This window comes from Zalophus californianus, chromosome 7 (genome assembly GCF_009762305.2).
Source record: "Zalophus californianus isolate mZalCal1 chromosome 7, mZalCal1.pri.v2, whole genome shotgun sequence".
Classification (NCBI taxonomy): domain Eukaryota; kingdom Metazoa; phylum Chordata; class Mammalia; order Carnivora; family Otariidae; genus Zalophus; species Zalophus californianus.
Window position 1 is genome coordinate 78,228,077 of NC_045601.1, and position 26,257 is coordinate 78,254,333.

The 26,257-nt window shown below is 35.8% G+C and overlaps 1 protein-coding gene across 2 annotated transcripts in view; it reads left to right on the forward strand.

Annotated features, from left to right (window-relative positions):
* Positions 1–22,111, forward strand: part of LCA5 (lebercilin LCA5) — a 53,013-nt gene extending 30,902 nt beyond the window's left edge. For both annotated transcript variants that reach the window (XM_027604182.2, XM_027604183.2), the window contains 5 exons: positions 13,230–13,367; positions 14,298–14,394; positions 15,058–15,200; positions 17,433–17,565; positions 19,314–22,111. In XM_027604182.2, the coding sequence (XP_027459983.1) occupies positions 13,230–13,367; positions 14,298–14,394; positions 15,058–15,200; positions 17,433–17,565; positions 19,314–20,176 (1,374 nt within the window). In that variant the 3' untranslated portion in view covers positions 20,177–22,111. The remainder of the gene's footprint in view (positions 1–13,229; positions 13,368–14,297; positions 14,395–15,057; positions 15,201–17,432; positions 17,566–19,313) is intronic.
* The last annotated feature ends 4,146 nt before the right edge of the window (positions 22,112–26,257 follow it).

Below are 26,257 nucleotides of genomic sequence, written 5' to 3' on the forward strand. Positions count from 1 at the left end.
TAAAAGTGGTGAGAGTGGACATCCTTGTTTTGTTCTGTTCTTAGAGGAAAAGCTCTCAGTTTTTCACCATTGCGTATGATGTTAGCTGTGGGTTTATATGGTTTTTATTATGTTGAGGTATGTTCCCTCTGAACTCATTTTGTAGAGAGTTTTTATCATAAATGGATGTTGAATTTTATCAAATGTTTTTTCTACATATTGAGATGATATGATTTTTATCCTTGGTTTTGTTGATGTGGTGTATCACATTGATCGATTTGCAAATATTGAACCATCTTTGCATCCCTGGAATAAACTTCACTTGTTTATGGTGAATGATCCTCTTAATGTATTACTAAGTTAGATTTGCCAATATTTTATTGAGGTATTATTGAGGATTCATTAATGTATTTGGAAGCTTTCTCTCTTTTATTTTTTGAAAACAGGTATTAATTCTTCTTTAAATGTTTGATATAATTCACCTGTGAATCCATCTGGTCCTGGACTTTTGTTTGTTGGGAGTTTTTTGATTACTGATTCAGTTTTATTACTAGTAATCAGTGTGCTCAGATTTTCTGTTTCTTCCTGATTCAGTTTTGGAAGATTCTATGGTTCAAGGAATTTATCCATTTCTTTTAGATTGTTCAATTTTTTGGCATATCAATTTTCATACTATTATAATCCCTTGTATTTCTGTGGTGTTGGTTGTTACTTCTCTTTCATTTCTGGCTTTACTTATTTGGGTCTTTTTTCTTTACTTATTAAGTCTGGTGAAAGGTTTATCAATTTTTTTTATCTTTTCAAAAAACCAGTTCTTGATTTCACAGATCTTTTCTGTTTTGTTTTATTTTAGTCTCTATTTCATTTATTTCTACTCAAATCTTTATTATTTCCTTCCCTCTTCTTTTTCTGGTTCCGTTAGGTGTAAGGCTAGATTGTTTCCTTGATTTTTCTTGTTTTTTGAGTTAGGCCTTTATTGCTATAAATTTCTCTCTTACATATGGTTTTGCTGCATGCCAGAGATTTTGGAACATTGTATTTTCACTTTCATTTGTCTGCATGTATTTTTTTTTATTTTCTCTTTGACTTCTTGGTTGACCCATTGGATGTTTAGTAGCATATTATTCATATTCCATGTGTTTGTGCTATTTCCATTTTTTTCCCTTAATGTCTAGTTTCATACTGTTGTAGTCAGAAAAGTATGCATGGTATGATTTCAGTCTTGTTAAATTTGTTGAGGCATTGTTTTGTGGCCTAACGTGATCTGTCCTGAAGAATGTTTCATTTGCACTTGAAAATAATGTGTACTCTGTTGTTTTGTATGGAATGTTTTGGTTATATTCGTTACATCCATCTGGTCTAATGTGTCATTCAGAGACATTATTTACTTCTTTTTGCCTGGATGATCCCTCCATTGATGTAAGTGGGATAATAAAATCACCTACTTTTATTGTATTACTACCAACTTCTCCCATAGTGTCTTAATATTTCCTTCATATATTTAAAATTTTTATATCCTCTTGTTGGATTTTATTATTTATTATTATTATTACTTTATTATTACATAATGCCCATTTTTGTCTTTTATTATAGTCCATTTTAAGTCCTGTTTTGTCTGGTAGAAGTGTGCTACTCTGGCTTTTCTTTTGCTTCTATTTGTATGAGATATCTTTTTGAATGCTTTCACGTTCAGTCTGTATGTGTCTTTAGGTGTGAAACAAGTCTCTTTTAGATAGCATATAGATGGGTTTTGGTTTTTTATCCCTACCCTCCTGCCTCCATAACTTGTGAGTGGAGCATTTAGACTATTTACATTTAAAGTCATCATTGATGGTTATGTACTTTTTGCCATTTTATTAACTGTTTTCTGGTTGTTTTTTTAGTTCTTCTCTGTTCCTTTCTTGCTCTTTTTTTGTTGTGATTGATGGCTTTCTGTAGGGTTATGCTTGGCTTTATTTTTTTATGTATCTATTATAGGTTTTGGATTTGTGATTGCTATGAGGTTCATTTATAAGATCCTAAGTATTTAGAAGTCTATATTAAGTTGATAGCCCCTTAACTTTGAACACATTCTAAAAGAAATCTTTTACATTTGATCCATTTGTCATATTTTATATCTTAATTCATAACTTTTTATTTTACTTATAATGTGGATTTTTCTTTTCCACTTAAAGAAATCCCTTTAACATTTCCTGTGAGGCCAGTGTAGTGGTGATAAACTCCTTTCTTTAACTTTTGTTTGTCAGAAAAACTCTATCTCTCCTTCCATTCTGAATGATAACCTTGCTTGGTTTTAGGTATTTTCCTTTTAGCACTCTGAATATATCATGCCACTGTCTTCTGGCCTTCAACGTTTTTGTTGAAAAATCAGCTCATAGCCTTATGGGCTTTCCCTTCTATATAACTTTTTCTCTCTTGCTGCTTTTAAAATTCTCTCTTTAATCTTTCACATTTAATTTTTATGTCTCTTGGTATGAACCTCCTTAGGGTTACCTTGTTGGGAACTCTTCTTTTCTCCTGAACATGGATTCTGTTTCCTTCCTCCAGTTAGGTAAGTTTTGAGCTATTATTTCTTCAAGTAAATTTTCTGCCTTTTTCACTGTTCTCCTTCTGGGACCCCTATAATGCGAACATTTGTTTGCTTAATGTTGTCCATGAGATCATTTAAACTATCCTCATTTTTTTAATTCATTTTTCTTTTTGCACTTCAGCTTAGGTGCTTTCTGTTATCCTGTCTTTAAGACTGCTGTTAGTTTCTCCTGCATCGGCTAATCTGTTGATTCCTTCTAGTGTATTTTTCATTTTTGTTATGTATTCTTCAACTCTGGTTCTCTTTTTTTCATTTTATTTTTAAATTATTTTAAGTTCAATTAACATATAGTGTATTAGTTTCAGAGGTAAGGCTCAGTGATAATCAGTCTTATATAATACCCAGTGCTCATTACACCACATGCCCTCCTCAGTGTTCTTCACCCATACCCCATCTCCCCAGCCTCTCCCCTCCAGCAACCTTCAGTTTGTTTCCTAGGATTAAGAGTCTCCTATGGTTTATCTCCCTCTCTGATTTCCCTTGCCCTATGATCCTCTGGATTTTTCTTTTTTAAATTCCACATATGAGTGAGATCATTTGATAATTGTCTTTCTCTGACTTACTTCGCTTAGCATAATACCCTCTAGTTCCATCCACATTGTTGTAAATGGCAAGATTTTATTTTATTTTTTTGATGTCTGAGTATTATTCCATTTGTGTGTGTGTGTATGTGTGTGTGTGTATATATATATATATACACACACATATATACGTGTGTGTGTGTGTGTTTGTGTGTGTGTGTGTGTGTGTGTGTGTGTGTACACACCACATCTTTATCCATTCATCTATCAATGGACATCTGAGTTCTTTCCATAGTTTGGCTATTGTGAGCATTGTTGCTATAAACATTGGGGTGCAGGTGCCCCTTCATATCATTACATTTGTATGTTTGGGGTATATACCTAGTAGTGCAATTGCTGGGTTGTACGGTAGCTCTATTTTCAACTCCCTGAGGAAGTTGGAACCTCCATACTGTTTTCCAGAATGGCTGCACCAGCCTGCATTCCCACCAACAGCGTAAGAGGGTTCCCCTTTCTCCACATCCTCACCAACATTTCTTGTTTCCTGACTTGTTAATTGCAGCCACTCTGACAGGTGTGAGGTGGTATCTCATTGTGGTTTTAATTTGTATTTCCCTGATGCTGAATGATGTGGAGCATTTTTTTCATGTGTTTGTTGGCCATTTGTATGTGTTCTTTAGAAAAATGTCTGTTCATGTCTTCTCATTTTTTGATTGGATTGTTCTTTGGGGTGTTGAATTTGATAGGTTCTTTATAGATTTTGGATGCTAGCCCTTTATCTGATAAGACATTTGCAAATATCTTCTCCTATTCTGTCAGTTGTCTTTTGGTTTTGTGACTGTTTCCTTTGCTGTGCAAAAGCTTTTTATCTTGATGAAGTCCCAATAGTTCCTTTTTGCCTTTGTTTCCCTTGTCTTTGGAGACGTGTCTAGCAAGAAGTTGCTGTGGCTGAGGTCTAAGAGGTTGCCGCCTGTGTTCTCCTCCTGGATTGTGATGGATTCCAGTCTCTCATTTAGGTCTTTCATCCATTTTGAGTCTATTTTTGTGTGTAGTGTAAGGAAATGGTCCAGTTTCATTCTTCTGCATGTGGCTGTCCAATTTTCCCAACACCATTTGTTGAAGAAACTTTTTTCCATTGGACATTCTTTCCTGCTTTGTTGAAGATTAGTTGACCATAGAGTTGAGGGCCCATATCTGGGTTCTCTTTTCTGTTCCATTGATCTATGTGTCTGTTTTTGTGCCAGTATCATGCTGTCTTGATGATTATGTAATATAGCTTGAAGTCTGGCATTGTGATGCCACCAGTTTTGATTTTCCTTTTCAACATTCCTTTGGTTATTTGGGGTCTTTTCTGGTTCCGTACAAATTTTAGGATTATTTGTTCCAGCTCTGTGAAAAAAGTTGATGGTATTTTGATAGGGATTGCATTGAATGTGTAGCTTGCTCTGGGTAGCATAGACATTTTAACAATATTTGTTCTTCTAATCCATGAGCATGGAACGTTTTTCCATTTCTTTCATGAGTATTCTTCCTCAATTTCTTTTGTATGATTTTCTGAGTACAGACCCTTTGCCTCTTTGGTTAGGTTTATTCCTGGTATGTTACGATTTTTGGTGCAATTGTAAATGGGATTGACCCCTTAATTTCTCTTTCTTCTGTCTCATTGTTAGCATATAGAAATGCAACTGATTTCTGTGCATTGATTTTATATCCTGCCACTTTGCTGAAGTCCTCTATGAGTTCTAGCAATTTTGGGGTGAAGACTTTAGGGTTTTCCACATTGAGTATCCTGTCATCTGCAAAGAGTGAGAGTTTCACTTCTTCCTTGCTGATTTGGATGCCTTTTATTTCTTTTTGTTGTCTGATTGCTGAGGCTAGGACTTCTAGTACTATCTTGAACAGCAGTGGAGATAGTGGGCATCCCTCTCATGTTCCTGACCTTAGGAGAAAAGCTCTCAATTTTTCCCCATTGAGAATGATATTTGCTGTGGGCTTTTTTATATGGCTTTTATAATAGGAATATGGTTCTATCCCTACACTGTGAAGAGTTTTAATCAAGAAAGGATGCTGTACTTTGTCAAATACTTTTTTTGCATTTATTGAGAGGATCATATGGTTCTGGCCCTGTTATTAATGTAGTGTATCAAATTGTTTTGAGGATGTTGAACCACCCTTGCAGCCCAGGAATAAATCCCACTTGGTTGTGGTGAATAATCCTTTTAATGTACTGTTGGATCCTATTGGTTAGTATTTTAATGAGAATTTTTGCATCCATGTTCATCAGGGATATTGGTCTGTAATTCTCCTTTTTGGTGGGGTCTTTGGTTTTGGGATCAAGATAATGCTTGCCACATAGAAAGAATTCGGAAGTGTTCCTTCCATTTCTATTTTTGAAACAGCTTCAGCATAATAGGTATTAACTCTTCTTTAAATGTTTGGTAGAATTCTCCTGGGAAGCCATCCTGCCCTGGACTCTTGTTTGTTGGGAGATTTTATTATTGCTTCAATGCCCTTGCTGGTTATGGGTCTGTGTTCAGGTTTTCTGTTTCTTCCTGTTTCAGTTTTGGTAGTTTATATGTCTCTAGAAATGCATCCATTTCTTCCAGATTATCTAATTTGTTGGCATATAGTTGCTCATAATATGTTCTTATAATTGTTTGTATTTCTTCGGTGTTGGCTGTGATCGCTCCTCTTTCATTCATGATTTTATGTATTTGGGCCCTTTCTCTCTCTTTTTTTTTTTTTAATAAGTCTGGCCAGGGGTTTCTCAGTCTTATTAATTCTTTCAAAGAACCAGCTCCTAATATTATAGTTCTGTTCTTCTGGTCTTTTGTTTTCTGTTTCATTGATTTCTGCTCTGATCTTTATTAATTCTCTTCTCCTTGCTAGGTTTAGACTTTATTTGCTGTTCTTTCTCCAGCTCCTTTAGGTATAAGGTTAGGTTGTGTATTTGAAACCTTGTTTCTTGAGAAAGGCTTGTATTGGGATATACTTCCCTGTTAGGACTGCCTTTGCTGCATCTCAAAGGTTTTGTACAGTTGTGTTTTCATTTCCATTTGTTTCCATGAATTTTTTAAATTCTTCTTTAATTTCCTGGTTGATCCATTCATTCTTTAGTAGGATGCTCTTTAGCCCTCATGTATTTGAGTTCTTTCCAAATTTCCTCTTGTGATTGAGGTCAAGTTTCAAAGCACTGTGGTCTGAAAATATGCAGTGAATGATCCCAATCTTTTGGTACTGGTTGAGACCTGGTTTTTGACCAGAATGTGATCTATTCTGCAGAATGTTCCATGTGCATTTGAGAAGAATGTGTATTCTGTTGCTTTAGGATGGAATGTTCTGAATATATCTGTGAAATCCATCTGGTCCAATATGTCATTCAGAGTCCTTGTTTGCTTGTTGATCTTCTGCTTAGGTGATCTGTCCATTTCAGCAAGTGAGTCCCCTTACTATTACTGTATTATTATCAATGTGTTTCTTTAATTTTGTTATTGATTGGCTTATGTAATTGACTGCTCCCATGTTAGGGGTATCAGTATTTATAATTGTTAGATCTTCTTGGTGGCTAGACCCTTTAATCATGATATAGTGTCCTTCCTCATCTCTTAATACAGTCTTTGGTTTAAAATCTAATTTGTCTGATTGATTGCCACATCCGCTTTCTTTTCATGTCCATGAGCATGATTATAGTTTTCCACCCCCTCACTTTGTGTCTGGAGGTGTCTTTGGGTATAAAATGAGTCTCTTGCAGACAGCATATTGATGGGTCTTGGTTTTTTATCCAATCTGATACCCTCTGTCTTTTGATTGAGGCACTCAGCCCATTTACATTCAGAGTAACTATTGAAAGATATGAATTTTTTGCCATTGTATTACCTGAAAGGTTACCATTTGTGTATATTGTCTCTGTTCCTTTCTGGTCTCTGTTACTTTTGGGCTCTCTCTTTGCTTAAAGGATCCCCTTTTCTTGTAGGGCTTGTTTAGTGATGACAAATTCTTTTAGTTTCTGTTTGTTCTAGAAGCTTTTTATCTCTAATTTGAATGACATCCTAGCTGGATAAAGTATTCTTATTTAGCACCTGAATATAACATGGTCAGACCTCTCTGGTCTGGCAGGTCTTTGTGGATAGGTGTGGTGCCAGTCTGTTCTTGGTTTATGGCAACACTGAGCTGAACACCCACTCCAGGCTTGCTGATTGTAGCCGGCTTCCCCACTCCAGTGCCTGGGACTCTGCTTCACTCAGACACCCCCGTTCTTCGTGATCCCCAGGGGTCCTGAGACCACACTGCCCCACCTAGGATTCTGCCCCACTTTGCCACCTGAGCGCCTTTCAAGCAGGGACGTCCCTCACTGGAGCAGACTTCTAAAAGTTCTGATTTTGCACTCCACTGCCATGTCACTTTTCGATAGCCAGCTGACAGAGGCTCCCTACCCCAGCAGGCAGTTATCTTCCACTATATCGCCTCGGATTCATTTCTCCTCACCTTCTATGGTGCAAAAAGTGGCCACTTTTCTGTTTGTAGAGTTGCTTGCAGCTTTTCTTTTCTTAGATCTCCATTTGAGTTCTCAGTTGTTCAGAATGATTTGATAGCTATCTGAATTCCTGGGACCAGACGAAACTACAGTCTCCTATTCCTCCGCCATTTGGGACTGGAACCAACTCCGATTGGTTCTTATATATTTTTTATCTTTTTGTTGAAGTTCTTACTGAGTCTTACACTCTTCAGGGTGAGCATCTTTATGACTACTACTTTAAACTATTTATTAGCTAAATTGGTTTATGTTTCATTAGTCCTTTTTTGAGGTTTTTGTCTTCTTTCGTTTGTCATATGTTTCTCTGTCTCTTCAGCTGTATCTGACATGGGCTGTGGTTCCTAGGGCACTCCATGCTGGGCCTGCCCTGTTGGGATTGCTAGAGCTGAAGTGGTTGGGGGCCGGGTCAGTCCTGGGTCTCTCCATGTAGAAGACACCCTGGCAGGACAGCTGAAGCTTAGTGGGTGCAAGCTGAGGGAGTCCCAGGGCTCTCCACACAGTGGGTGCTCTGGCCTGATAGCTGAAGTGGGTGCTAACTGGTTTGTCCTGGGGCTCTCGACACAGAGGACAACCTGGCCGTATGCCAGCCAGGAGGTCCTCCTCAGGGACACCCTGGCAGTGCAGCTAAAGCTGAGGTTGGGTATAGGTAAGTTGCAGCAGAAACTTTGCAGGCCAGAAGAGAGTGGCATGATATATCCCAAGTGCTGAAAGGAAAACATTACAATCAGGAATACTCTACTGGCAAGGTTATCATTAAGGATTGAAAGAGAAACAGTTTTCCAGACAGAAGTTTAGGAGTTCATTACTACTAAAATGGCCTTACCAGAAATGTTAAAGGGACTTCTTTAAGTGGAAAAGTAAAGGACATAATTAGAACATTATAAAAGGAAAAGATTTTATGAATAAAAGCAAACACACAGCAAAGGGAGTAGAGCAATTACTTACAAAGCTAGTATGAAGGTTAAAAGACAAAAATAGCAAAATTAATTTTAACTAAAAAGAAGGGGACACACAAAATAGATGTAAAATATGACGACATACACAGTAAAAATGGAGGGAGACGTAAAAAAATGAAATTCTTTTAGAATGTGTTTGAACTTAAGTACCATCATCACCTTAAGACTGGGTATATGTACTTAGCATGTTATATATGAGCCTTATGGTAACCACAAATCTAAAACCTATAATAGATACACAAAAAAATGAAGAGAAAGTAAGCCAAACAAAACACTAATGTCCATCATTCCAAAGGGAAGAGACCTTAGACCAGATGGACTTAACAGTACATTCCATCCCAAAGAGAAGAAAGGAACACAGAAGAACTACAAAAACAACCAGAAGATAATTAACAAAATGGCAATAAGTATATAGATACTAGTGATTATTGTAATTGAAATGGCCTACATGCTCAAGTCAAAAGACATGGTGGGGAGGGGTTAGGAGGAATGCATACAAAGACAAAACTCATCTATATGCTGCCTGCAAGAGAGGCACTTCAGATCTAGACACAGACTGAAAGTGAAGAGAGGGGAAAAGATAATTTCATGCAAATGGAAGTGAAAATTTAAAAAGCTGGGGTAGCAATACTTAAAACAGACAAAGTAGAATTTAAAACAGACATGTAGGGGCACCTGGGTGGCTCAGTCATTTAAGTGTCTGCCTTCGACTCAGGTTATGATCCCAGGGTCCTGGAATCCAGCCCCATATCAGGCTCCCAGTTCAGTGGGAAGTCTGCTTCTCCCTCTCCCTCTGCCCCCCCGACTCATGCTCTCTCTCTAATAAATAAAACCTTTGAAAAAAATAGACATAATGCCTTTTTTTAATCTTATTACTACTAATAAAGGGGTTAATACCAGAAGAAGATATAAGAATTGTAATTATGCACCCAACATTGGAGCTCCTAAATACATGAAGCATATACTAATAGACATAAATGGAGAAAGTGACAGCAAAATAGTAACAGTTGGGGATTTTAACACTCCACTTATATCAATGGATAGATCATTTAGGCAGAAAATCAGTGCCTGAATGACACAGACCAGATGGACTTAACAGAACATTCCATCGCAAAGCAACAGAATACACATTTCTTTTTAAGTACACATGAAACGTTTTCCAGGACAGATCACATTAGGCTACAAAGCAAGTCTCAATAAATTTAAGAAGATTGAATTCATATCATGCATCCTTTCTGACCACAATGATATGAAACTAGAAATCAGTTACAATAAAAGAATTATGAATAAACACAAACAAGGAGGCTAAACAACGTGTTATGAAACAATCAAGAGGTCAACAAAGAAATCATGGAGGAAGTGAAAAATACATAGAAGCACCTGAAAATGAAAACGCAATGTTCCAAAACCTTTGGGATATAGCAAAAGCAGGTATAAGAGGGAAATTTTAAAATGATAAAGGCCTACCTCAAGAAACAAAAATTTCAAATAATATAACCTTATACCTAAAGGAACTAGGAAAGGAAGAACGAAGCCCAAAGCCAGTCAAGGGACGAAAATAATAAAGATCAGAACAGAAATAAATGAAATAGTTACTTAAAAAAACAATAGAAAAGATCAATGAAACCAAGAACTGGCTCTTTGAAAAAAAAAAAAATTTGATAAAACTTTAGGCAGACACACCAAGAAAAAGAGATGGGACCTAAATAAATAAATTCAGAAATGAAAGAGAAGTAACAAATGACACCACAGAGACAAAGGATTATGAGAGGCTACTATGAAAAATTATATGCCAAAAAATTGGACAATGTAGAAGAAATGGATAAATTCCTAGAAACATACAATCTTCTAAAACTGAATCAGAAAGAAATAGGAAATTTGAATACACTGATTACTGATTCACTTTTGTTACTAATAATTTAAAAAACTCAACAAATAAAAGTCCAGGACCAGATGAATTCATAGGTGAATTCTACCAGACATTTGAAGAAGAGTTAATACCTATTTTCCTCAAACTAAAATATAGAAGAGGTTTTTAGGAAAGCTTCCAGATATATTCTACAAGGTCATATTACCTTGATACCAAAACCAAAGGCACTACAAAAAAAAGAAAACTATAGGCCAGTAATATCCCCTATGAACACAGATACAAAAAATCCTCAATAAAATATTAGCAAACTGCATTCAATATATTTTTTAAAATTATTCACCATGATCAAGGGGGATTTATTCCAGGATATCAGGGCAGTCGATATTCAAAAATCAGTCGATATGATACACAGCATTAATAAAGTGATGGATAATAATCATATAATCAGCACAATAGCTGCAGAAAAAGCATTTGACAAAATTCAACATCCATTCATGATAAAATCTCTCAATAAAGTGGGTGTAGAGGGAACATAACTCAACATAATAAAGGCCATATATGACAAACTTAGAGCTAACATCATACTCGGGGCAAAACAGCTTTAAGATTAATAACAGGACAAGGATGTCTTGTTCTTGCCACTTTTATATAACATAGTACTAGAAGACCTAGGCATAGCAATTAGACAGGAAATAAAAGTCATCCAAATTGGTAAGAAAAAAGTTAAACTTGACACTGTTTTCGGATGACATGATCATATGTAGGAAACACTAAAGACTCCGCCAAAAACCATTAGAAGTAATAAATGAATTCAGTGAAGTTGCAGGATACAAAATTAATAGAAGTCAGTTGTGTTTCTATACACTAATAACGAAGTAGCAGAAAGTGAAATTAAGAAAACAATTCCATTTACAAATGAACAGGGGAAAAAAGAGAGGGGGGGCAAACCATAAAAGAGACTTAACTATAGAGAACAAATTGAGGGCTACTGAAGGGGGTGGCTTGGGGGGGATGGGTTAAATAGGTGATGGGGCTTAAGGAGGGCAGAAACAGATCCATAAAGACAGAAATCAAACTGATTTTTGCCAGAGGGGAGAGTGGTGGTGAGATGGACAAAATGAGTGAATCAGAGTAGAGATACAGGCTTCCAGTTATGGAATGAGTAAGTCACGGGAATAAAAGACACAACATAGGGAATGTAGTCAGTGATACTATAATAGCATTGTATGGTGAGATGTTAGTTATAGTTGTGGTGAGCACAGCATAAGGTATAGAGTTGTGGAATCACTATGTTGTACACTGGAAACTAACATTGTGGGTCAACTATACTTCAATAAAAAATGTCACCTTATAGAAAATATTTTTTCATATATACTCTCCTCCACCTCTCTGTATTATTTGGAAGTAGATATTGAATATCCTGTTGTTTTATTCCTAAATATTTCACCTTGTATCTCTCTAAAATATAGACTTTAAAAACACAATGCCATTGACCGATACCAAGAATAACATCTAAAAAATTAACAGCTTTTTAATATTTTCAAATATCTAGTTAGTGCTCAAGTTCCCAATTGTTCTTTGAGCTATTTAAAGACCTTAAGCCATCCCTAGGGACCAGAAGGCTATATACATGTAACAGTACTGAGAAAATCAGGGGCCTTCAAATAAAATGCATATGAGAAAAAAAATTATACAATTAAAAAAAGCTGATGGATGGGAAAGAAGAGGTGTGGTGGCAGAGTGGAGGGAGGTGTGTGCTTACCACTTAATTCTTTGGCTGTGCCCATTTCCCAGTAGGGGATCCTTGAGTTGGGGGATGTCTCCCAGAGATTCATGGATGATCTCTTGTCAGAATCCTGGGTATACAGCCCAGGAAATGGTATTCCTTCATTCCTTCAGTTCTCTTTGCCTCCTTCCCTTTCCTTCTCCTCCCCTTAGTCACTGCGATCTCTCAGAGAGTGAGTCCCTCCAACTGCCGCACATGTGGCTGGGCAGATTCCCACTTACCACCTTTACCCTCCGCCTCCTCTGCCAGAAAGGTCATATGGGCCTGCCACCACCTCTGCCACCTGTACCACCAGCCCTGGCTCCATAGCCTCCTCTGATGTCCAGTCCACCCACTTTCAGGTGCAGAGATGGATGGTTCTCTCAGGTATGCTGGTGTGCTGTGCAGAAGTGCTTTAGTTTAATTATAGATGTTTGTTTTATGGATCTGATTAGTTGTAAATTGAAAGGTGGAGAAAAAAGGAATGACTCATGCCACCATGATGTTGATGTCACCTAAAAGAAAAGATTTTAACCTAAATTTTTTCACAAACTTTATGGAAAACATTTGAAGACCATTGAAATGACTATTATTTTTAGCTAGAAATGTTTTACAAAGTAATCTCTGCACCTTGAATAGTGCTGTGTAGTTTTATGCAGCTGCCTTGGTATATATTTGCCTGAACTATGATTCCCAAATGCCAGTGTTTCTCATCACATGCTTTGGCTGAATTTACAACCAACTTAAATGACTGTTCATGTATGCTTCAGGCAAATGCTTAAGGATTTATTTGCAAATCATTGTGAAAAGCAAAATAAGGAATAATAGGCTAAGTACCTTACTAAATTGTTGGTAGATCTGTTTTCCAGTTTATGTTCATGAACACTAAGTGCAGCCTGATTTGTAGGTCTTTTATGGTACTACTAAAAACATTATTTCAGTGCTGAGTGCAGTGTTTTACTCTTCAGTTATTTTCAAGTACTATTTTTTTATATGTTTATATACACATTATAGGAACTATCCAAAAACCTTGAGCTGAGTACTAACAGTTTCCAAAGACAGTTGCTTGCTGAAAGGAAAAGGGCATATGAGGCTCATGATGAAAATAAAGTCCTTCAAAAGGAGCTACAACAACTGTATCACAAATTAAAAGTAAGTATGTGTTTATTTATTTAATGGATAATATATATATAAAATATATTGAACATTCAGCATTGTAAAAAACATTCATATTTGTAAGTTGGGACAATGTAATTTACAAAATTCTATTCTCTTTGGTACTTTTAAAGAGAAGTTTTGTTGATATAATCACTGTGACAAATGCCAGAAGTGACACATTGAATCCTAATAGAATTGATATAACTAAAATAAGTTATGAAATCCTGGAAGGAATTATGGGAACTGGAGTTTTTCTCTGTTGCGTGATTAAATATCCTAGTGTTCTTCTCAGATAACCCTAGGATTATTTTAAAAGTTGTTTCAAATAATGCCCTTCATTTTCACAGTGTTGAGAGGAAGCATTCACATTATTTAATTTTGTTAAAGGTGTTCTTAATTCTATCCAGAGGTCGTTGATGGGTGGAAATTTTGTGCAAAATTGAATGTTCATGCATTATCTTACATAGAAGTTTTTGTTAATCAAATTCTAAGAACCATAGCCTCAAAATGATAAAAGAACACTGTGTTTTTAAAAAGTCCAATTTTTAACTTGTCAGTAACTCCAAGGCCATGTTTGAAAGATGCTAATGAAATTATTTTGGTCTCTGTTGCCAAGCTTGGAAGACAGTCTTAAGACCTTACTAGCTCTATTAGGTAGGAATGGGTAGAAAATGAATTTTGTCTTATTTACTCTAATTTTTTTTGTTTGCCAGTACATATTGCACTTTTTAGGGAGAATCACTGCCCTAACCTAGATGTCCTAGAGATATTCCTTTCTATAGTTCAGTAATTAAGAAGGGAAACTGAACTAGGTATAGTATATTCCAGTTTGGTAAGGAAAATACCAGTTGGCAAGGTGAGAATTTTTCTGTTTTATTTTAAACTCATACTCTACATCCTTAATTGTATTGGGTTACTTTTCAGGAAAAGGAGAGAGAACTGGATATAAAAAACATATATTCTAATCGGCTACCAAAGTCTTCTCCAAAGAAAGAAAAAGAACTTAGATCAAGAAAAAATGGTATAGTAGCTATTATTATTGAAAAACATTGTAGTTTTCACTTATTAATAATAAAATCAAATAATTCTAAAGTAGAAGGAAGGAGAAAGAACTTCACTGAAGTAAATTTAAATTTCCTTATAGTTAGTTTTCAGAAATCATGTCAATCTTCTATTTTTTCTAAGGTTTAAATTTTTTCTTATAATTTTTGAAACTTTTATAAAAATAAGACTCCAAACTGGTACTTGATTTTATTTTAATGAACCTTTATTTATGCATCACTTAGCTTTAACAGTTACATATTTTACTAATCTTATTTCATCTATTTTTTTCTACTTCGAGTATTTTTTTTTTAGACTATTTTAAAGTAAATCCCAGCTGTCATTTCATTTCACTCATAAATACTTTGGTATTATTATGCATATCTTTACTTTTTTTTTAAAATAAAAGTATAAATTTTCCTCTTCTGAATTGCAGAAAGTTAAAAACAAACTTTAACAGGGTTTACCTGTCTAAATTGTCCTCAAATTACATAATTGCCAGTAAATCCTAGAAAAAAAAGATAGTACTAGTCATAAAGCTGAGCAAAACATGCATTATATCAGGTAGATGGCAAACATATACTAGTTAAATTCCATATATCTTAGCACTGTTCAACGAAGACTTCTGTAATTTTCATGGTAGCCGCATGCCAGAGTGATTTTACGAACCAGTGTACAAAAGGAGTACAAACCAGTGAAGACGTGGAGCTGGAAGAATTTCCTATAACACCACAAACGGTTATGTGTTATGAAAACAGTTGGGGAGAACCTGAACATCTTACTTTGGTGAGTTTAGCAACATGATTAGGTACTAAACTCTGGGTTTGAAGTTATTCCCAAAAACAATATCAGTACTGTATTTGTGTAAATATGCAAGTAGCCTTCTAAAGAGAGTATTTTATTAAATTCCTTTGGATTGACTCTTAGTTTTTATTGCATCTTCCAGATGCTTCAGGAAGGTTAGTTGTACCTTCTGGGTTGAAGATAGAGGTTTTTCTTATTTTTTTCTTTTTTCTTTTTTTCAAGAGAAAGAGATCAGTGGGAGAGGGAAAGAGAGAATCTTAAGCAGGCTCCATGCTCAGTGCAGAGCCCAAAGCAGGGCTCGATCTCACGATCCTCAGATCATGACCTGTGCTGAAATCAAGAATCAGATGCTTAACCAACTGAAGCCACCCAGGTGTCCCAGAAATAGAGGTTCTTACCTTTTATGTACCCAGATAATTTCTAAAAACCCTCCTTGCTTTTACACTTATTAGCAAATTTTACTAGTTTTCAAATAATTTTTTAGGATTTATCTACATATTTTTTGGTCTCCTATTTGAGAATTTTACAGATTAGCTGAATGTTGAGCAAAGTATTGCAGTGGAATCTGACTTCAGACTATTCAAATTAGAGTGACATTCAGGGGAGTCTGTGTTGGGCCTTCATTTAAAAGGACTTTTAAACAGAATACCACAATGGTCTTTTGTCTAAAAGGTTCTATATTTTGTATTTATAGTTTTAAATTCCAAAGAAAACAGTATGCCAGGGATCCAGCATATCTCATATATTCCTGTGTTTTTGTGCCTTATAGATTTCCCAGTGACCCTGAGATTTTTTTCTTGTGGTATAAAAGAGAAAAGATGGTCTGATTGGGTTCCTGAGTAGCTGTATCTGCTAAGTTTCTTTCTTCCTATATTTTCACTGTCTTTGAAACTAAATCATGTTGTCTTTTTGAAATAGCAAAGTCATTCTTAACTTTAAAAGGACTAAAAAAATGGTCTTTGTAAGATGCAGCATGAGGAGCAGCAACCTGATACAGTGAAAGGGTATAGCCTTGGAGTTAGCACTGCCTTTTTAATTAAATTCTGGCTCTGACATGTGTGACTTCCTGGATCCCCAATTCCTAATCTATAAAACAAGGATGGGCTGTCCATCAGGTTGTGGTAATAACTAATCACACAGTTTATAAAGTTCTTAAGACTGATCCTGCCACTTTATAAAGGGTCTCAGCAAAAGGGAACATTGTTAAAGTGCAAGCAAATTTCCTGTTGGAAAGAGACCCAGAATACAGTGGCTCAAGAAAGATACAAGTTTTCTTTCTTTTCTAATAGATTGAAGGTCAGTGGGTAGTCCATTATAGGTAGACAGCTTTGTTCCTTGGTAGTCATCCTCTGTCTTACTGTTCTTCCATCTTAAAGAGTGTACGGTTCCTCTGTATGGTTGGAACTGGCTCACCACCTTTGTGAGAAGGAGGAACGAGGAAGTGGAGGGCAAGCAGCTTTTATTTTTATAAATGTGATCAGAAGTTGCATACATACTTTCACTCAAATCTCTTTGGTCCTGTTTAAGTGCAAGGGAGACTAGCAAATGTAGTTTCCAGTTGAGCAGCCTTAAACCCTGCTAAAACTCAAGGGATTCTGTAACTAAAAGGAAGAAGAGGAAAATTGATACTAGGGGACAATCCACTGCTGTACTAATAATAAGTATTTTTCTTTTATTCAGAAAAATTATACACGTGAAAGGGACCATATAAATGTAATTTTAAGTTTTCATTTTTGATTTAAATATAAAATTTACTGCAGGCTTTGGACACAGTAAGTATAAACTCGAAAGATTCAGTGCAGTTGCCTGTATTATAGTTCAGCAGCGCCTTCTCATGTGGCCTCCATAGTTGGCTAATAACCTTTCCTCGTTAACTGAATTAATCAGATTTTGTTGTGAAATGTACAAAGCAAGGATACTTCTGAAACATGTCTCTTAAGAATTTTATGTAGGGTATTGGCTTTAATTCCATGGTATTGGTTCTGATATGTGTTATACTTTTTAAAAAAAAATTTTAAGTAAATAATCTTGTGTGCCTTTAAAATATCTCTCAAAGGGTTGGTAGCTTGTGACTTACTGCTTTATTAAATTAAAATTTGCTTTAATTTCTAACTTAGTTGGTGTCATATTTAATGGGAGATGACTCTATGATATTTAAATAGCTTTTCCCCCTTTTGACATGTGAACTTGCATTTTTAAAAAAATATGTAATAGGACCTGGAATTGCAAGAGAGAGGTAAACATGAAGAAGCAGGGATTCTAAACCCAATTGTGAAAAGAGAAGAAAAATTTTTTAAAGATCAAGGACTCCATGTTGTAAATCAGGAGGTTGAGAAGCTGGAAGATGGTAAGAAAGAGTTTGTTTTATCAAGTGATGAATCAGCATCCTTCGGGAAAGAAAGGGTTAGCATTCCCTGATATTTTCCAGCTGAACAATGAATTGGTTATACAGAATAACAAAAGGTTGATAAAGTGGTAGGGGATGGTCTATTAGGAATCACAAACATTTGAATAAAGTTACTAAGGAAAGAAAAACATATGGTTAAGTTGCTCTTTGGGGTTAGGGAATAAGGACAAGTTACCTTCAGAAAATTCAGATGAAGTAAAATTCAGATAAAAGGGGAAATTTTTGTGTATATGTTAGCTAAAGCTTGATGAAGAGATAACTGAAAGACAATAATGCACTCTATTGGCTTGACCTTGAGACTCTGTAGACTAGCCCAAACATTAAAATCAATGAATTGTGAGGTCCTAAATATATTCCTGTAAGTTTTCTTTCATTTTAGTATGAAGGTAAATCTTTAACATGTTTAACCAATAGTGTGGAAGTTTAGTGAACCAACTCACATAGTTTCAGATACTGAAAATGAAGTTCAGGAATAAATTCATTTCCATCTGGATAAAATGTCTTAAAGGTATGGGTAAGAGGAATCCCTGACTCTAATCCTCTCTATATATTTCATTACTTTTATAGAAACTTCTTGCAGAGAAATCCTTTTTTTCCTTAAAGTTAATGGAACGTAAAATTATGACCAAATTGTTGCTTAAATTAGTGAATGTATATTTGTGTGTGTGTACTTAAAACAATGTAACAGTTGAAATAGAAGATATATTACTATTGGCTAAGGCACAAAGGGAGATTCTTTCACATTATTTATAAAACAGAATAGAAAGGTACTGTGGTCTTCCTAGGTACCAGGAAAAGGAATAAAGTAACAGAGGACTGGCCCCTTCTTTTCATCTTTATTTTTTTTCCTGGAGTTTGTATGGAATAATGATCTCAAACATCAGTGAGAATGTATGCCATTTACTAAAGTTACTAAGAATAAGTTGTATATCGCATGCCCATACCTTAAAATACTTGCATGTGTGCTTTTACAAAATAAGGACATTTTCTAACATCATTCCAGTATAGTTTTCAACTTCAGAAAATTTAACTTTGATACAACACATTTCTCTAATCTGCTGTCCATATTAGTTTTATTATTTGATGTAGTATTGTCCTTTATAGCATTTTCTTCTCTCCAGGATATGATCATGAATTGCATTTAGTTCTCCTATCTCTTTAGTCTTCTCTAAATATTTTGAGGTTAACATTTTTGATGAATAAAGACCCATTTTTAAAAAATAGAATGTTCCTCATTTGAGGTTTATCTGAAGTGTTCTCTTAATTAGATTCAACTTAATGTATCTTGAGTCAGAATACCAAATGAGTGATGTTGTGTCCTTCTCAGGGTAGGACACCCAGAGGTTCAGTTTAAGTTTAAAATAAACTCCATCCATCTCTTCAGTGTACATCCACTCAGTGTACAGTACTATATTAGGTATAAAAAAAGAGAGAACCTTCTTCCAATTACCTCTACACTGAAGAACAAATTTTTTTCTATAAATGTGAATTTTAAATGCAATACACATTAAGTATATTCTTTCTGAATTCCAGAATATCAAGTGTAGCAATGAAATTTATGGTGTTCATTCTCACTGTACTGATAACTAAATTAGATAGACTGTTTTGTAACAGATGAGAATTAAGTTTTCCTACTTAAAAATAATGACTGCTGTAAAATCCCATTTTTTAAATTTGATTTCATACAGAATGGGAAAGAGAAGAACTTGCTAAAAAGCAAAAAGACAAGATATCTTTGCTGGAGAGAGAAGAAAAGCCCACATTGGAAACTGGAAGATACCAAATGGAAATGTACCAAATTCAAAATATTGATAAATTGGAAGAAGAAGAAGAAGAAAGGCTAAAGAGAGAAATGCTACTTGCTAAACTGAATGAGATCAACAGAGAACTCCAAGATTCTCGGAATATAAAATGCCCTCCTCTGCCATTGCTTCCTGATTCGGAATCAAAACTGCATTCCCCAGAGAGAAGCCCCAAAACATACATGTTCTCTGAATCCTCAGAGAGAGTATCTAATGGGCATCATCTGCAAGACATCAGCCTTTTCACTCCAAAAGGAGATGGTCAGAATCCAGGAAATACTAGAAGCCCAGCCTTCCCAAATGAGCTTGCATTTGGCAGCTATGTGCCTTCATTTGCGAAAACATCAGGGAAGTCAAATCCATTTAGCCAAAAGAGTGGCCTTGTGGATGTCCAAAGAAACAGTATAGAGAAACATAGTAAAGACAGTGTAGATTTAATTACAAGAAGAGAGAAAAAAGCTAATCTGATGGAACAGCTGTTTGGTGCCAGTGGCAGCAACACCATTTCCTCTAAAAGCAGTGACGCAAATTCTCGGGCTGCCAGCAAAGGAGACCTTGACCCTCTAAATTTTCTCCCAGGGGATAAGAGCAGCGGGGATAGAGAACGTGATGAAGATGATGACTTTTTCCTCAGTGAAGGAAGAAGTTTTAATCCAAATAGACACCGATTAAAACATGCAAACAGTAAACCAGCAGTAAAAGCAGTGGAATCTGTAGAAGATGAAATTGAAGAAGTAGCCCTGAGATGACTGACTACAGTATACATTTTTCCAATTGTAAATATTAAAATATTTTAATACAATATTTATTATAAACCTTTAGAATTTTTAATATTAAAAAGTCCTTATTAAGGAATGATTTTTAATAGACAAATACAGTGTAAATGGAAAGAAGTAGATCATATCTCACCACATAGTTTGCTAAGAATGAAGGAGACTTTTGAATGAACCCAAAAACAGAGATGTATTTTGCTTGGTTTTGGCTTTTTATTTACAAATAGGTTTTACCTCTTAATCAGCTCTATAGGAAGTTTTACTCCATTGGAATTCATATTTATTTCCTATTTTTATCCCTATTTATTTATTTACTTATTTTTGGTCATGTCCTTATTGAAGTAAATATAGTCTTGTCGAGTGGAAATTGAAGGTGTGAGGCTCTGCGTTGGGAAGATAGCTCCCAGATGGTGGAGCACTGGAAGGAGCCCTGTCCTCTGTGGACAGGGGTCCCTTTCTCATATAGCATAGTTGAGCTACTCTTAAGTGGAAGCTGTGACAACATAGGGATTTCCCACTTAAGAGATGCATTAAATCGCTTGCCTACAACTCTGCTAACATATTAGGTTGAGATCAGGAGACATTTGTCTGTTTGCTTGCATAATTCCTCTGTCATAGCTCCTGGAGACTTGGGTACAGTGGTAATCAGTAATTCTTTTCCTCTTACACTCTGTATCTCAGTGACTGGGTATGAAATCTCATACCCAAATACATGAAATTAAAGAAATTTCATCCTAATAATATAGAAAGATTTTTCAACTCAGTTATGTTTCCAGAGTAATCTAACTTGGAAATTTTTAATATATATTTTTAAGGTTTGAACTTGCTATCAAAACCAATGATAATGATAGTGTAATACTATTGGGCTTATAGGACTAATTTTAAAGCAACCATTGTTTAAAAATGTTTTAGAGATGGGGCTTCTGCCTTGCTGAGTAGGGCAGATGTTTTTCTGTTGAAATGTGTTGGTTTTCTGCTGTTTGTAGTTTACTTCAGCTACAAAGGAGTTGATGACCTTGGATTATGTTGGGTATGATTGGTCTTTAAGAAGTAATATACCACCAACCGAGGAGAAAACACTGTTAAAGTGAAGAGTGGGAGAAACAGTGTATCAGGGAAAGCATAAAAAAATGTAGATTGACACTTAATTCTAAAGTGAGCTTCCCCCCCACCCCCAGAATTTAGTATGTATTCACTAATAGTATGATTTCTGATGCCAAGCATATATACTGATGAGGGGACCCGAGTTACTGTTTTATCTTGAGTTCTTAATGCTTGTTATTGAGTATAATTTCATAACTATTTGGCAAGACTTACCTGGATAGGTCTCTAATGAAAAGATAGAATATCTATTGTCTTCTAAATTGTGTTACTGTCATTCATTGGGAACTGAGTCTCCCAAAAGTGCTAAACTACATTTAAAAATTGTTTTAGCAAAGAGATTTTTATGTCTGATATAAATAAGCTTTTAGTATGCTGCAAATCATTCTGATATCTGTAAACCACAATTTGTAATGTAGTTCTTGATAAAATATTATGTAATGTTAATTTTGTTCATAGTTGCTAATTTTTCTGCCAAAAGTATTCTGATTTTTAGATTGTTTTAAGAGGCTTTTTAAAAGCCTTTTAGTAAAAGTTTTATATTCAGGTCATTAATTAGTCTCTTGCTTTTTTCCTACATAATGTTTTCTAGTCTCTTTCACCAGATATAGTAGGACAGAATTATTAAAATTAAACCTAAAATTAAGTTATAGACTTAGAAGCATTATGGTGTTAGACATTAAAATTTAGATTAAAGTGTACAGAACAGGTTTTTCTTTATGAACAAACCTCAGAGTAAATCATTTTTTTTCTAAATGTCAAGTTAAATTTGTTATTTGTACTAAGAACTGTTAACTAATAAAAACTAAAAACACACTACGGCTCTTTGTTTGAATGATACCTTAGGTCATTTAGGAAATTCATGGTAGAAACAGGACCTGCATAGTTTTTATTTATTTATTTTTTCCTGTCCAGTATTTTTAATTGAAGTAGATGAATTCGCCCTAAATCAGTCTCAACAGTATGCTTGTCTTATCAGATAATTATAGTTTTAATTAATCCTTTCACCCTTAATAGCTATACTAATGGCATATATTGCTCATAATATAAAAAAGGTGGGGGTAAGGAGGATTAAATTGAATCATAAAATAAACTTATTTCATGGCTGACTTGCTATTTTTCAAATGATCCTCCTCTCCATCTCCTATCAGACATGCTCACCTTCTGGTCTCCTTGGTTGGGTGTGTGTTGGATACAGAATGCAGATCTACCTGATCAGAAAAGGGGAAGGGAGATCTGTGTTACAGTGACAATGTGGGGTTTTTAGGATTAAAAAAGGAACTGTAAATTGTCAAGAAAAGATCTGCCTTTAAAGCTTTTTCCTTTCTACACAACAAATGCCCCTTTCACATTAAAGTCACCTTTTATATCATTTGAAAGTGCTCTCTTTTTTAGTAAAGAGCGTATACTCATTCATTAACTGGGTGCTCTGCATATAGTAGGTGCCAGGAGAGTAAGATAGACCCTGCCCTTGCCCTCACAGTGAATGCAGAGCCCAGTAGGCCAGACTGTACACATTTCCCTCCCTGCCCGCCCACCGCTCTCTCACTGTCCTTGGGTCTACTCAGCTGTTACTGCTCTTAATACTTTTTCATGTGATTATGAGGGATGAAGGAAATACTTAAGTTAATGCTTGGCAGGGTGCCTGGCACATTATAAGTGCTCAGTAAACATTAGCTGTTCTCATTGCTGATTGAGGTTCTTTTAGGGTATAATTGAAAAATAGAGCATAAGTATGTACGTATATTGACACTACACTTTATACAAGGTAACAAGCAAAAAAAAAAAAAACCCTCCAAATTATCTTAAAACATCTGTACTAAATATATTGTGCCCCTTAGGTCTGCACTTAGAACTTTCCTTGCTTTATTCATCATTAACTGTGCAGTAAGCCTCACAGCAAAAATGAAATACAGAAAACGCAGGACTTTATGATTGCATAATGTGATAATTTTACCCCAGCTTTCGCACAATGTGTGTATCCTTGGATAAGCTACAAAACCTCTCTACATCTCCTTTCCCCCCTCTACAAGATGGGGCTAATGATAGTACCTACTTCATGGGGATCGCATATATTAAATGAGTTGATACGTGAAAAACAGAATTATAAAGGCTCAGATCATTGCTGTTGATGTTTTGGAAAGGTAATGGAGAAACAGGGAAGAGAAGTGATATTTGTTGAATGCCAGGCATGGCAGTTGGGGTTTTTATGCATGTGCTTTAGCTCCTCATAAAATTTTTTCTAAAGTAGATGCTGTTACTCCCATTTTACAGTTGGGGCTAGTAGACTGTAATATGAAAGTGACGGATACAGGTAATAGACTACATTCAGTAGTCTCAATTTAAGTAGTCCAAAGAAATAAGATATTTTAGAAAAGAATTTTGCATTAGTACTCTTTAAGTGTTAAGTGAGAGAAACCCAAATCAAACCAGCTTAAACAAAATGAGGAAATTATTTTTGGCTTGAATATGGAAAGCTCGGGAAAGTGTGGTTTGATTTGGAGGTTCAAATAATAGTGCTTACTCTGTCCACCTTTTAGCTTGGCTCCCTTCAGCTGGCACCCACTTCAAAAATAAAATCTTTCCTATAGCTCTGGCAAAAGTCTGGTTGGCTAGTTTATGTTATATACCACCTACAGGGCTGGTGGCATTGTGTAGAAGGATGAAACTACTATCCCTCTTCATGGAATGATCACAACTTCTATGGATAGAGGAGGCATTTTTCCTGATGAAATTTTAGACAAAAAAAAATCCATTTACTTTATAATTATTGTGGATTTGGTTCTAGACCACCACAATGAGGTGAGTCAAATTATTTTTTTGGTTTTCCAGTGCATACAAAAGTTAGGTTTACACTATAGTCTATTAAGTGTGCAGTGGTATTATGCCTAAAAGCAATGTGCATACCTTAATTTAAAAATATTGCTAAGGGGTGCCTGAGTGGCTCAGTCGGTTAAGTGTCTGCCTTCTGCTCAGGTCATGATCCCAGGGTCTTGGAATCGAGTCCTACATCAGGCTTGCTGCTCAGCAGGGAGCCTACTTGTCCCTCTCCCTCTGCCTGCTGTCTCTCTCTGTCAAATAAATAAAAATCTTTAAAAAAAACTATATATAAAAATGCTGCTAAAAAATGCTCGCCATCATCTGAGCTTCCAGCAAGTTGTAATTATTTTTGCTGGTGCAGGTCTTGCCTCAATGGCTGCTGACTGATCAGGGTGATTGATCGTTGCTGACGGTGGGGTGTCTGTAACAATTCCTTAAAATAAGACAATGATGAAGTTTGCCAAATCGATTGACTCTTCCTTTTATGAATGGTTTCTCTGTAGCATGCGATGCTGATCGACAGCATTTTGCACACAGTAGAATCTCTTTCCAAATAAGAGGCAATCCTTTCAAACCCTACCACTGCTTTATCAAGTACGTTTACGTGATCTTCTAAATCATTTGTTGTCATTTCAACAATCTTCACAGCATCTCAGGAGTAGATTTCCATCCCAAGAAAACACTCTCTTTGCTTATCCATAAGCAGCAGCTCCTCACCCATTCAAGTTTCATCACAAGATTGTAATAATGCAGTCCCATCTTGAGGCTCCACTCCCAGCTCTCTTGCTATTTCCACCACAATTGTGGTTACTTCCTCTGCTGAAGTCTTGAACCCCTCAAAGTCATCCTTGAGGATTGGAATCAGCATCTTCCAAACTCCTGTTCATGTTGCTATTTTGACCTCTTCCCACAAATCATGAATGTTCTTAATGGCATCTAGAATGGTGAATCTTTTCCAGAAGGTTTTCAACTTGCTTTGCCCAGATCCATCAGATGAATCATTACCTGTGGCAGCCACAGTCTTACAAAATGTATTTCCTAAATAAGATTTGAGTGTCAAAATGACTCCTTGATCCATGGCTACAGAATGGATGCTGTGTTAGCAGGCATGACAACAACATGAATCTCACTGTACATCATCAGAGTTCCTGGGTGACCGGATATATTGTCAATGAGCAGTCATAATTTGAAAGGAATCTTTTTCCTGAGCAGTAGGCCTCAAAAGTGGGCTTAAAATATTCAATAAACCATGTTTTAAACAGATGTGCTGTCATCCAGGCTTTGTTTTTCCATTTATGGAGCACAGGCAGAGTAGATGTAGCATATTCTTAAGGAACCTAGGATTTTCAGAATGGTAAATGAGCATTGGCTTCAACACGAAGTCACCAGTTTCATTGGCCCCTAACAAGAGAGTTGGCCTGTACTTTGAAGCTTTGGAGACAGACACTGACTTCTTTCTAGATATGAATGTTCTAGAAGTCATCTTCCAATATAAGGCTGTTTCACTTACATTGAAAATCTGTTTAGTGTAGCCTCCATTAATGATCTTAGCTAGATCTTCTGGATAACTTGCTGTAGCTTCTACATCAGCACTTGCTGCTTCACCTTGCATTTTTATGTTATGGAGATGGCTTCTGTCCTTCATGAACCAATATCTGCTAGCTTCAGACTTTTCTTCTGCAGCTTTATCACCTCTCTCAGCCTTCATAGAACTGAAGGGAGTTAAGGCCTTGTTTTAGATTAGGCTCTGGCTGAAGGGAATGTTATGGCTGCTTTAATCTTCTGTTCAGAACGCTAAAACTTTCCCAATATCAGCAATAACGCTGTTTCACTTTCTTATTATCCATGTCTTCAAGGCAGTCGAATTTTTAAGTTCCTTCAAGAACTTTTCCTTCATATTCACAGCGTGGCTCTTTGGCACAAGAAGCCTAGCTTTTGGTCTATGTCAGCTTTCAACATGCCTTCCTCACTAAGCATAATCATTTCTAGCTTTTGATTTAAAGTGAGAGCCATATTTCCTTTCACTTGAACACTTAGAGACTATTGTAGGATTATTAATTGACCTAATTTCAATATTGTGTCTTAAGGAATAAGAATGCCCAAGGGGAGGGTCAAAGACGGGTAATGACCAGTCAG